A 13,350-nucleotide genomic window follows, 5' to 3' on the forward strand; every position below is an offset into this window, starting at 1 on the left:
GGCATACAGGTGACAGTTCATGGCTCAACCCATGTGGGATTTAAACCAAACGCCTTTAATTACCAATCCAGATCCACTAAATCACACTGTTTGGATTGTGAGGGAGAGATGTTCACTCACACAGCCTTCCAGAAATACACTGCCTCTCTAGTACAGAAATAATAAATCACACCAAGGCGTCACTATGTGTGTTTCTGACTCTCTTTCCCTGTCAACAAATTGGATGAAGTCCATTTCTGTCAGGGCCACTAACGTCAAAGATGACTGACAATTAGCATAAAGTTTGGATTGGTGGTATGGTTCTGTTCTGGGCAAGAACTCCCTGTGCATCCATGCAGCCTAGCATGGATGAGAGCAGGGAGAGCAGCAATAAACCACCTGGGGTAACAGAACAGAACAAACATAAATGTATTGCATATAGCATATATATATGCATATATCAAAGTAGAATCAGAAGGCCAAATCCTGACTGAACAAGGAGGAGCTGGGGATGTAGGAGGGTCATTAGCTATTGAGCCATGCAAAAGCTGGTGATAATCCTGAAGGATCTTATATATGGTAGGGTGCTTTGATGTCATACACCGATCGGTCTGCACACGCAAACAAAGTCAAAACCTAGATATTTTAGGCAATATAGAAATCCTGGCCAGGACACGTCCTGGGAAAATGGCTCGCATGTTCACCCTAATATATGGGTGCTGTGATAGATGTCACATCCCTATAGGTCAGGGGTGCCAACCCTGCTCCTGGCGATCGACTGTCCTGCAAAGTTCAGCTCCAACCCTAATCAAACACACCTGAAGCAACTAATTAAGGTCTTCAGGATCATTTAAAAATTAAAGGCAGGTGTGTTTGATTAGAGTTGGAGCTAAACTTTGCAGGACAGTGGATCCCTAATCAAACACACCTGAAGCAACTAATTAAGGTCTTCAGGATCATTTAAAAATTAAAGGCAGGTGTGTTTGATTAGAGTTGGAGCTAAACTTGGCAGGACAGTGGATCGCCAGGAGCAGGGTTGGGCACCCCTGACCTATAGGTAGACGTGGATCAGCTGAGAGTCAACTAAGCTTGACTAACGTGACCTGCCAGTATCCAAACAATGGGCAAGGAAAGTTGGATCCATCATTCAGGACAACATTACACATACATACACACACACAAACAACAAAGCACATATTGCTTCTTCCTACAAAAATACTTGTGCAGTCTATTAACTGTCCATTAATTCAGTGGTTCCCAACCCTGGTCCTGGAGGCACCCCAACACTGCACGTTTCCAAACAATGGGCAAGGAAAGTTGGATCCATCATTCAGGACAACATTACACATACATACACACACACAAACAACAAAGCACATATTGCTTCTTCCTACAAAAATACTTGTGCAGTCTATTAACTGTCCATTAATTCCCAACCTCCCAACCCTGGTCCTGGAGGCACCCCAACACTGCACGTTTTGCATGTCTCCTTAATCAAACACACCTGATTCAGCTCATCAGCTCATTAGTAGAGACTCCAAGACCAGAAACTGGTGTGTCAGAGAAAGGAGACATGCAAAATGTGCAGTGTTGGGGTGCCTCCAGGACCAGGGTTGGGAACCATGGCATTAATTAATAAGAAAAACTGTATAATATTAGGCTAAACAATCAGCCACCTGAAGCCTGATTTGACTCCGAGACTATTTATCTACATTAGGTCTGAGACACAAAAATTACATAAAACCAACAAGTTACAATAGCATACAGATGAATCAGCCTTTGCCTGATTTGTATACAAAGTTTCACTTGGTCAGTGTCTTGCAGTAAACTGAGGTTAAGCACCTTACCTCGAGCTCGCATATGACCGAGTTCGAACCCGCAACCTGCAGTAATAAGTTCTAATTCTTAACCGCTACACCACATCACAAACGGGATAACTTACTCACCACTAAAACCGACGTCCTGACCGCCTCCGACACGCTCTGCCGCAGCTCCGCCGCCGTGCCCGGTTTACCGAGCCCCCGGGTGAACTTACGCGTCTCCACATGGCTCGGGACTGACATGTCTAGCTACAAACTTTCATTAATTTCCAGCAGACGTGTAAATAAATCAATTAAAAACATTCAAAGTCTGTTTTCTCCGCTGTCCCGACTACCTTTGCGAGCGCCTGTGATATAAAAATCCTTAACTCTCATGTTCAGATGAACGCGATGGATGCGTTAGTCCATGTTTCCAGTGCTTTAAAGTCTCCAGAAGGTGTTGGCGGTCTAAACGAAACGCTTTCCCGTGCTGTCATGGTCTCATGTCAGTGTGTTTGTGGGAGGTTTAATTCCGTCGCGTCTCTACTCCCTCCCCTGTCCAGATAGCGACTTTACGAGCTCTACTACGGCCAAGTCTTGCTGCTTAATATTCATGAGCAAAGCCGAACTCCACCAGTAGCCACGGGAAGGTTCCAAGAACTGTATTCATTATTCATGAACCGGCAATTCTATTCATATTAATGAGCTAAGAGTTCGCCATAGTAGGAATCGTTCATTCGCGACTGGTATTTAAGTAAATACATATAGCCTACAAACTACAAAGTGCATGGTTTACGTAATTTCACAAGTCAAATAACTTTCAGAAATGTAACCGTACTTATGGTTTCACGTCCTCTTCTCAAAGGAGCATCAGTCTGTGCTGTGTTCTGAGGGGCCAGCAGTAATATAATGGGGTCAATCTCCGCGGGAGGGCCATACCTGTGTGTGAAATCTCATTCGAGCTCCGCTTTACACGCCGCAAGAGACTGTAAGCAAATCCTCTCTAGTAAGAGCAGCAGATGGCAAGTGTGAACACACCACCTTCATTCTAACTACCCTCAAACTACCTAACTTATTTATTTATTTGATCCTTTTATAAATATCTTACCTTTTTACAAGAAAACATATTAATAATGGATTGTTTCTGAATTCAAATTCACTAAATAGGCTGCTGAGTGGTTTGCTAAAGGTGTTAAAACATCTCTCAAATAAAGGAAAAAATATATTAATATTTTAATAGGCCTATCAATATTTTAATTTGATATACTGTTTTATTTCGGTATAATGTTTATATTTTTTAATAGGCTATAATAGTGATTATATATAAATAAAAGGCTCAGAGATGAGTGTGACCATATTTCCCATCTCTGAAGAGAGTAAAAAGAATGAAAATGTTCTGTTGAGTGGTTTAGTAATGGTGTTTTAAAATAGCGTTCAAAAAAATGAGAAAAAGATTGCGTTTAAAAGAATGAATATAGAGCAAGCTAGTGTTAGAGGCCTTAATTGTATAATAAATAAAGAGAAAACAGATAGAATAGATAGAATACAAAAAGAATAGAGGAGCTAGTGTTTTTTTTAATTATATAATAAATAAAATAGAAAACAGATAGAATAGAAAAAGAATAGAGAAGGTAGTGTTTGAGGCCCTTTTTTTTGCTTTTTGTTAATTATATAATAAATAAAATAGAAAACAGATAGAATAGAAAAAGAATAGAGCAAGCTAGTGTTAGAGGCCCTTTTTTTTGCTTTTTGTTAATTATAAAATAAATAAAATAGAAAACAGATAGAATAGAAAAAGAATAGAGCAAGCTAGTGTTAGAGGCCCTTTTTTTTGCTTTTTGTTAATTATAAAATAAATAAAATAGAAAACAGATAGAATAGAAAAAGAATAGAGAAGGTAGTGTTTGAGGCCCTTTTTTTTGCTTTTTGTTAATTATATAATAAATAAAAAGAAAACAGATAGCCTAGATAGAATACAAAAACAATAGAGGAGCTAGTGTTTTTTAAATTATATAATAAATAAAATAGAAAACAGATAGAATAGAAAAAGAATAGAGAAGCTAGTGTTAAAAAACAAACAAACAAAAAAAACAAGCAGTTAGTAACTGAATAGAGTGCAAGTCTAAAAGGGGCAAGCTTCCTTTTTCTTTTTTTTAAAGAATAGAATTAGAATAGAGAGTGCTAGAGTTAGAGGGTCAAATAAAGAAGGAATGAAATGTGACATTCAAAACATTATTTTTGATTATTGTTATTCTTATTAAGCTATTTACATATTTTTTTTAAATACAGTGGTTCCTCCGTTAGTTCATTCATTCATTCATTTTCTAAACTCCAAAACGTCTCCCTGCTACTCTGGCGGCAGAAACGATTCCCTCTCACTTCCATGATAACCAAACAGAATCACCCATATACACTAAAATATCACATATTATTGTATTTTATTGCATATGTGTGTATAGGCCTGTAACTCTTGATTTTCTATTGGTTAATGGCCTCACACTGGTGATGTAGTATCGCCCTCTGCTGATCAGTGCAATGCAGAAAGACCACAGAAGTCAGCCGCTTTCTGGAATGAGCTTTTATTGCTTTCATTTCCAATAAACTGTCTCTCTCTTTGTCTTTTTCCATTCATTTTAGTAGTGTTTGGGCCGTATGAAACTAAAACATCACGTCTTTCTGCACATTTTAAAGCTTGACCTCTTCTGTGGACTAAACTAGCCTGTAATATGCAGTTGTGGTTTATACGGTGCGGCCTATGGGTGAATGCTTCTTAGTTTGGTGAAAATAATTTTTCTAAAATGACAGTGAGGGGCGTCAATCTTCTTACAACCTTGAATAACAAAATATCCTTTCTTCATTACCAAGTGTTACATGCTGACGGAAATAAACGTAGTGTAAAATACCTTTTGTGTGTTCTGCTCTTAATGGCACTTGAACTCTATAAATATAAGTTTCGGTTGACGAAATGTACTTGTGTGTTTTATAACTTGCCTTTAAATCCCAAATTTGCAATGCTTTTACATTATTCAGTCCAAAATGTTAACAAACAGAATGATTTTGGCACATTGGCTTCTGGCACCCAACATGGTTTCAGCTGATAGAAACAAAGTCTAACACATAGAAACCTGTACTATAAAAACCATGGCACTGAAATGAATCTGCCTCCTTTTAAAGGCAACAAGTGACACTTACGGCTTACAATTAAATATCATTTACAAAATGAGATTCTGTAAAAGCCCATGTTTCATGTTTTTTTACACTAGAGGACAAAACACAAACATTAAAAAGCACCTGTGTGTGGGGAACACCATGAGGTTAAAGGGGAATTCCACCTCTCTTCATCTCTGAGCCTTTATTAACACTTTTCCTTTTAGTTTCTCAAGATAAAGACTTTAGTATGTCATCACATGCTATAAATATACCTTATAATAAACCTCAGTTAACCTTATGTCCTATTCACACCCAACACTAACACGTCCTGTGAACACACAGTAGCACCTTTCAATATCTGAGGCCATTTTATGAAACACAATGCAGTTTTTGTGAATATCTCCCTAAGGATTTGTAAGCACCTTTTATCCGAAATCTCACCAGGAGCACCTGTCCTTAAGGGCACAATGGTGATCTCTGTACTTCTCCAGGTGTGTGAAATCTTTTATCATTTGCTGTTTTACTCTCTGATTTTCTCCTTTAAAATAAAACTTTAAATGTCACGGATGCAGTTTAAGCACCTTACATATTCTCTCTGTTTCTTACAAGTAATTCAGCAAAAATACAATAATAGGAAAAAAAACTAAACTTGCCCGAGGCTGATATTTGAACTGAAGAGCGTCTATTAAAAGGCTCAGAAGTGAAATGGCGACATTCCCCTTTAATGTCATACTATGAAACAATGCTATTAAAAAAAGTCAGTCACTAAAAAAAAGTGACGTTGTCATAAAAGTACACACACACGGAGATGGTTGCTCCCTATATGCCTGCATGGGTCTGTGGGTTTATGTTTTTTTCTGTCCAGGTCAGATGGCAGTTTCAGGATCAGCCTGGTTCACATGGCAGGTTCAGTCCGGTTCGGTCCGGTTCAGATAGCGGGTTCTGCTGGCAGAGACTGTAGCACTTCTGATCACCGTCATCCATCTACACAGACATCAAAATCTTACTATACATCAACACTTTATAACATTAAGGCCCGGTTTCACAGACGGGGCTCAGCTTAAGCCAGGACTAGGCCATAGTTCAATTAGGATTTTAAAGGGGTCATATGATGTTACTGTGAATGTGTAATGTGTAATGGTGTAATGTGAAGTGTTTATGTTAAGGTAAAAAGACACATTATTTTCCACATACTGTACATTATTGTTTCTCCTCTGTACATTATTGTTTCTCCTCTACTGGGTTTTAAAATAGAGGAGGCACACTAATTGTATTGGTCTGGGATCCCTGAAAATTATTATTATTATAATTTGCTGAACCACTTTAAAATGGCTTTTTGGATGCTTTTAGTCAGAAAACGTAAAGAAAACGACACACATACAGCAAGATAATATAATTTCACTTACCTCCCTAAATTTGTATATATACTGTTTGAATGACAGCTTGGTAAATCTGTTGGCGATCAAATATTCAATATCGTTACTCATCATAAGTACTTGGTACATTATCAGCGCAGCGGGAGGCGTTCAAACTAATATCACGTAATTTACATCTCTGTGATGATTGGTTGATATCAGAAGGAGGCTAGCCTCCCTTACGAGGTTTCTTTTCTCAACACTCCTCAGCGCTGAAAGTGAATACTCTGATTGGCAATTTTTTTTTTACCAACAGAGGCACGAGAGCTCCGCGCTCCCCTGGCCTCCCCCTCCCCTTCTCTATCATTAGCGGTCGCAATTAAATCAGCAGATTCGGCATATTCGCGATAGAAAAGCGGCGCTTTCACGTATTACAACTGTGAAATTACAAAAAAAAAAGAATTGAAATCGCATCATATGACCCCTTTAAAGTAATTTTTATAATTATGCCTTAGAAAAAACATTACTGGTGTGCACCTTGAGACAAAACAAGGGCACTGACATATTTTAAGATCAATCAGTGCAAGTTTCTTTCGGCTTACAGCTCTTACAGCTCAGACTTACATTTTAGTCTGGGACTAGGCTTAAACCTAAAAAAAACCCTTGTGGGATTGCATTGTGGGATTGAATGAGTGCACTCGAGAACGTCCACTATGGTTTCGGACACCACTAAAAATGGCTGTTCCCTCAAATAGTGCCCTATTTAAGGGTATAGGGGGCGATTTCGGACACAGCCGGAGTCTGTTCTGCCCTGCTAATTAATAGATTAACTTCACCTGGTGGTGTTCTCTCACTGGTGAGCAACCAACAGTTTGCCACAACACATATTATAGGTTAGGGTTAAATACAACCCAGCACCGGGTAAAATGTGGACAAACCCAGGGATTGGGCTGTTTTGACCCAGCGGTTGGGTTACTGCGCAGAAGGTTGAGTTAAACATTTAACCCAACCGTTGGTTGAAAACAACCCAATCCCTGGGTTTGTCCACATTTTACCCGGTGCTGGGTTGTATTTAACCCAGCATTTTTAAGAGTGTATCGTCTTTCGGTGGAAAAAAATGATTTAAATCAAAATTGAACTTTAAATATATTTAAATATAATTTAGAATTTCAATATAATTTGAGAAAAACAATTTATTTTGTCTTTAAGAAACTGAGTATTTGAAAGTATTTTTTAGTTGATCCAAAGTATCTTTTTTCAGTGTAGTTTGCAAGGTGTACTATATCTCTTGGAAGAATAATGCGGTTTGCAGTACCTTTCGAAAAAGTATTCACTCTCCGTTCTGAAGTAGTAGATATGAGATTTGAAATGCAGTTTGAAGACGTGATCTTTATGGATGTTTTCCGACTCGCCGGCCTGTGTTACGGAGTAACCCAACAACGGCAGACTGGCCAGCGGATACTCATCCTTACAGAGAGAACAGTCAACAGAGAAATGAGCGCGAGTCCAGACATTTCACACACATCCCACACATTCACAGAGGATATGGCAGTGTGTGACTGTTTGCGTTTTACCTCGTGTGCTTTGTAGAAGAACAAGGTGAAGTTGGTGAAAACCACCCAGAGTTTCTGCCAGCCGTTACTGTTTTTAAACTTTCGGAGCAGATTTCCTGAGAGCTGGTTCTGTCAGACACAGTCAAGATGACGACCAGACTGTGTTACAGCATTTTCATACTCAAACACAGAGATGAGCAGATGGAGGACTGGTACCTCTATGGCGATGCTGAAGTCCAGCATGGAAACACTGGTGGTGCGATGCCAGCACACGTGTGCTGTCGTGTTGCCGCGGTTGAGAGTGTTTCCTGAATTGTTGCCATTTCGAGGCAAAGATGTTCGAGATCCACAAAGATCATCCTCTGACTCCACTTCAGACGCCCCTGAGGATTCTGAGAAAAACATTTACTGTATCTTGAGACACGTAATTGTGCTAAAACATGCTACTATATGCTCCCTAAACTTTTGTTAGCAATTGTTACATATTCGGACTCCTATAGACTTCTGTATGTTCCTGATTAAGCAGCTGATATACTGTGGAAGAACATGTGAAAAAGAAATGCACTTAATTGTATTGAATGTGCACTTCAGACCTTTAATAAATACATTTGTTTAAAAAAAAACTGTAGTTGCAGATAATATAATATTAATGAAATAAAGTAAACGTTTAAAAAAGTGCCCTTTGTAAAAATGTCAAATTAAAAATTTTACTTCAAAGTACATTTTAAATGATTATGTTTTAATAATCTTTTGAATCGTGTGTATTCTTTTGTACTTTGAAGAAGTACACTTGTTTTGAGGTGTTAATTAACATATTAAAGCACATGTAAAGTACTTAATTATAATTGTAAATGGTGTGTTATTCCATGTGTGACCCTGGACCACAAAATCAGTCTTAAGTGTAAATTTTTGAGAAATTGAGATTTATACACCATCTGAAAGCTGAATAAATAAGCTTTCCACTGATGTATGGAATCTGAGGGTGCAAAAAAAATTGAAATATTATAATTTTATTAATTTTATTTTATTCATATATATATATATATACTCAATACTATTGAGACAATCGCCTTTAAAGTTGTCCAAATGAAGTCCTTAGCAATGCATATTACTAATCAGAAATTAAGTTTTAATATATTTACGGTAGGAAATTAAAAAATATCTTCATGGAACATAATCTTTACTTAATATTCTAATGATTTTTGGCATAAAAGAAAAATCTATAAATTTGACCCATACAATGTATTGTTGGCTATTGCTACAAATATACCCCAGCGACTTAAGACTGCTTTTGTGCTCCAGGGTCACATATTAAAAGTAAATTTATTTTCAAACTACAAAATTGCTAAATGATTGACAATTTTAACAAAAATTATTGTCAGTAATAAAAGTAATAATGGAAATACACAAAACTTAAGTGGGTCATAAAAGCACTGAAAAGTGCAGCTAATTGCATTTAATATAAATCAAAACTAATACATTTTCATAATTAACATGCAATTAAGTGTCCTTAAAAACTGCATTCACTTAAAGAGATAGTTCACCCAGAAATGAAAATTCTGTCTTTAATTACTCACCCTCATGTCGTTCCAAACCCGCAAGACCTTCGTTCATCTTCAGAACAAATATTAAGATATTTGTGATGAATTCAGAGAGCTCTCTGACCCTCCATAGACAGCAACGCAACTGTAATGTTCCCAGGTCCAGAAACATAGTAAGCACATTGACTAATTGCATTTAATATAAATCAAAACTAATACATTTTCATAATTAACATGCAATTAAGTGTCCTTAAAAACTGCATTCACTTAAAGAGATAGTTCACCCAGAAATGAAAATTCTGTCTTTAATTACTCACCCTCATGTCGTTCCAAACCCGCAAGACCTTCGTTCATCTTCAGAACAAATATTAAGATATTTGTGATGAATTCAGAGAGCTCTCTGACCCTCCATAGACAGCAACGCAACTGTAATGTTCCCAGGTCCAGAAACATAGTAAGCACATTGATAAAACAGTCCACGTGACATCAGTGGCTCAACTTCAATTTTGCGAAGCTACGAGAATACTTTTTGTGCGCAAAGAAAACAATAATAACATAATTTATTTAACAATTCTTCTCCCCTGAGTTACGTCTTCCGCCATTTTGGAGAGTACCCAAGAACGTAATCAGCGTTGTTTACGTTCGAGGGGGACATCAAATATCTTAATTTGTGTTCTGAAGATGAACGAAGGTCTTGCAGGTTTGGAACGATATGAGGGTGAGTAATTAATGACAGAATTTTCATTTTGGGGTGAACTATCCCTTTAAGTATACTCTTTTAAGTACATTATTGCCACAAGAAGTACTCTTTTTAAAATATGCTAAAATGTACTTCTAAAATGTGACAATATATATCATAAAACAAATATAGATTCATGAAACAGCAACTCATTTTACTTTTATAATGCGACTTATTTCAAAGCGAAATTTGATATTTAATATGCAAAAAAATGCAATATATATGAAATATTATATTTTGATAAAGATGTACTAGGAAAGCCAACAGGGTCTATTTGAATGCTATGGTAACTGTATTTTGTAACAAATGATCATGTGTCACTTACTGACATCCTTGCTAGCAGACAGCAGGTCAGCGGTCAGTCCATTACACTCTTCAGCCATGTCAACCGCCATCTTTAAATCCTCCATCCATTTCTCCATTTCTGACTCTGAACTGCAAGAGACAAGATATCTGGATGCTTTTGAGGCATCCATCATATATGCACCTCTAACACTCTTGCATCCACTGATAAAGCTGTACTGGACCGATCAATTGAAAATGTGCTGTGTGTAAACAATGGGCAGAGTTAATATGAATGCACTGTTGACTTGCTCTCTATTGCTGTACTTGCTGTCTGGCTGATGACACACAAATATTGCGAAGGATTACCATGCGGCGACCACCAGTGACTGCTGCTGTACCATCAGTGTGAAGGAGTGCGGGACGCCCCACTCGTCCTCACTCTCCCGGATCTGAACACACACACACACACACACACTGATTTCTCATGGGTGGATTCTCATGCCAATCAATAACATCTGCATAAAGGTTGATGAGTTTTCTAACTGTCATGCCGCGCAGAGGAAGTTGTCTGTGCACTGTAAACTGATTGGCTGATGTTATCCCTCGAGTGCTGTACAACAGAACGTCATTGAACTGGCTCCACATAAAAAAAAGAAAGAAAGAGTTCATCAGAAATCTGTTCATTTCATGTGTAAAAATATGAAGAGAGTTTAGTATTAGGCCTTGAGTTAGTTATATAATTGTTAGAATTTTCAGAATTACAAGCATTCTTTAAAAGAAGCTATTTGGAAGAATGCTGGTAACCAAACAGTTACTGGTAACCACTGACTTCCACAGTATAGAAAACAATACTATGGAAGTCAATGGCTACCAGCAACTGTTTGGTTACCAGCATTCTTCCAAATATCTTCTTTTGTGCTCAACAGAAGAAAAACACTCATACAGGTTTGGAACAACATGAAGGGAGTAAATTATGACATTATTGTAATTTGATCTATCCTTTAAGAACAATAGGTCCCTATATCATATGAAACATAGATGTGTGCTCTGAAATCTCACCAGGAAGAACATGCGCTGTTGAAGGCCTTTCCCAGAGAGTTTGCTGAGGCAGCCCAGTCTGATGAGCTGACGTCCAGCCACGGCCAGATGCTCAACACCAATCAAATCCTTCTGAAGCTCCAGGAGTTTCTGATAGTTCTCAATCTCTTCCAGACCAGGACGAAGCGCAGCCTCCAATTCACACACATCGTCTAAAGCAGCTAGAACACACACAAACACATATGTGACCCTGGAGCACAAAACCAGTCTTAAGTCGCTGGGGTATATTTGTAGCAATAGCCAAAAATACATTGCATGGGACAAAATTATACATTTTTCTTTTATGACAAAAATCTTTAGGATATTAAGATCATGTTCCATAAAGATATTTTGTAAATTTCCTACCGTAAGTACGTATATCAAAAGCTAATTTTTATTAGTAATATGCACTGCTAAGGACTTCATTTGGAAAACTTTAAAGGCGATTTTCTCAATATTTCGATTTTTTTTGCACCCTCAGATTCTAGATATTCAAATAGTTGTATCTGAGCCAAATATTGTCCCATCCTAACAAACCATACATCAATGCAAAGCTTCAGCTTTCAGATGATGCATAAAAGGCGATTTTCTCAATATTTCGATTTTTTTTGCACCCTCAGATTCTAGATATTCAAATAGTTGTATCTGAGCCAAATATTGTCCCATCCTAACAAACCATACATCAATGCAAAGCTTCAGCTTTCAGATGATGCATAAATAAAAAAAAATGACCCTTATGACTGGTTTTGTGGTCCAGGGTCACATATACATACACACAGATATACATTTCTACTAAAACGTCTGGGGTCAGTAAGATTTTTTCAATATTATTATTTTGAATAAAAAAAATACTTTTATTCAGCAAAGATTCATTAAATAGAACAAAAATGACAGCAAAGACATAAATCATTTTAAAAACAAATTTCCATTTCAAATAAATTCTGTAATTTCTCATTTTTGTTTAGTTTAAGCACTAAAATAAATTAAACTACAATTAATGAATATATATTGAATATATATATAATGAATATATATATATAAAACAATTAATGAAAATTACAAAAACACACAACAAAATTACAAAAATGTTAAAATTAAAGTGAAAGCCAAAATTATCAAAATAAAATCTAATTCAAACTATTAAATTAAATATATAATAGCACATCAATAATGCTAAAATAATACTGATCTTAAATTAAATTAAATTATTCTCATTATTTAAAAAAAAATTTTTTTATTATCTAGGATAATAAAACAAAAAGTATAGTGTTATAATGTACATTAAATAAAGAAATAATACAAATATATATAAAAAAAGATTTACAGTGTCTTTAAATGTGTCATCAGTCTGTTAAAAGGGTCCCTACCATAGATCTAGATTCATTTATTACTGTTCATAAATCAGTTTTTTCTTCCTCTGTGAAATCGAATTGTCAAAAACTGGACTTACTTGGCCAAAAGGGCAATAATAGCCAACAACAACAAAAAAATGCACAGATAAACTTCCACCAGAAAAAAAGTAAACCATCCAGGAATCTTCATCTTTCTATTTTCACCATATTACGATCTGGGACACTTTTCTAATTTCATGAACTATTTACAACAGATATTATGCAGATTGAGGTGCAGGATAAGACTCAGCCTTCCTACTCATGACCCTTGACTACGAATATAGTTTATCCTAAAAACACACACTCATGTGAACAACACTAACACACAAGCTTCAGTCTCTCAAACGCTCGAATGACACTAATGATGATGATTATACTGAAAACTGTCACTGCTGAAACCATCACTCAAACTCAGCTTACTGTCGAGACTGTAGACTGAAACCTGATCGATCTGTGTGTGTGTGTGTGTGTGTGTGTGTGT

At 36.7% G+C, this 13,350-nt stretch overlaps 2 protein-coding genes across 2 annotated transcripts in view; both read right to left on the bottom strand.

The window, feature by feature from the left end:
- The window catches only part of LOC107560801 (dedicator of cytokinesis protein 9-like), a 105,693-nt gene extending 103,352 nt beyond the window's left edge, over positions 1 to 2,341 (bottom strand). The window contains exon 1 of the mRNA XM_016245067.1: positions 1,926 to 2,341. Within this exon, the coding sequence (XP_016100553.1) occupies positions 1,926 to 2,042 (117 nt within the window). The 5' untranslated portion in view covers positions 2,043 to 2,341. The remainder of the gene's footprint in view (positions 1 to 1,925) is intronic.
- Positions 2,342 to 4,362: 2,021 nt separating this feature from the next.
- The window catches only part of LOC107560802 (FERM, RhoGEF and pleckstrin domain-containing protein 1-like), a 39,315-nt gene continuing 30,327 nt past the window's right edge, over positions 4,363 to 13,350 (bottom strand). Inside the window, exons 17-24 of the mRNA XM_016245069.1 lie at positions 11,461 to 11,660; positions 10,945 to 11,034; positions 10,768 to 10,850; positions 10,442 to 10,551; positions 8,053 to 8,228; positions 7,858 to 7,965; positions 7,599 to 7,750; positions 4,363 to 5,912 (exon numbers count right to left, since the gene is read on the bottom strand). Coding sequence (XP_016100555.1) covers positions 5,837 to 5,912; positions 7,599 to 7,750; positions 7,858 to 7,965; positions 8,053 to 8,228; positions 10,442 to 10,551; positions 10,768 to 10,850; positions 10,945 to 11,034; positions 11,461 to 11,660 — 995 coding nt within the window. The 3' untranslated portion in view covers positions 4,363 to 5,836. The remainder of the gene's footprint in view (positions 5,913 to 7,598; positions 7,751 to 7,857; positions 7,966 to 8,052; positions 8,229 to 10,441; positions 10,552 to 10,767; positions 10,851 to 10,944; positions 11,035 to 11,460; positions 11,661 to 13,350) is intronic.

Source organism: Sinocyclocheilus grahami, unplaced genomic scaffold (genome assembly GCF_001515645.1).
Source record: "Sinocyclocheilus grahami isolate Dianchi unplaced genomic scaffold, SAMN03320097.WGS_v1.1 scaffold744.1, whole genome shotgun sequence".
NCBI lineage: Eukaryota > Metazoa > Chordata > Actinopteri > Cypriniformes > Cyprinidae > Sinocyclocheilus > Sinocyclocheilus grahami.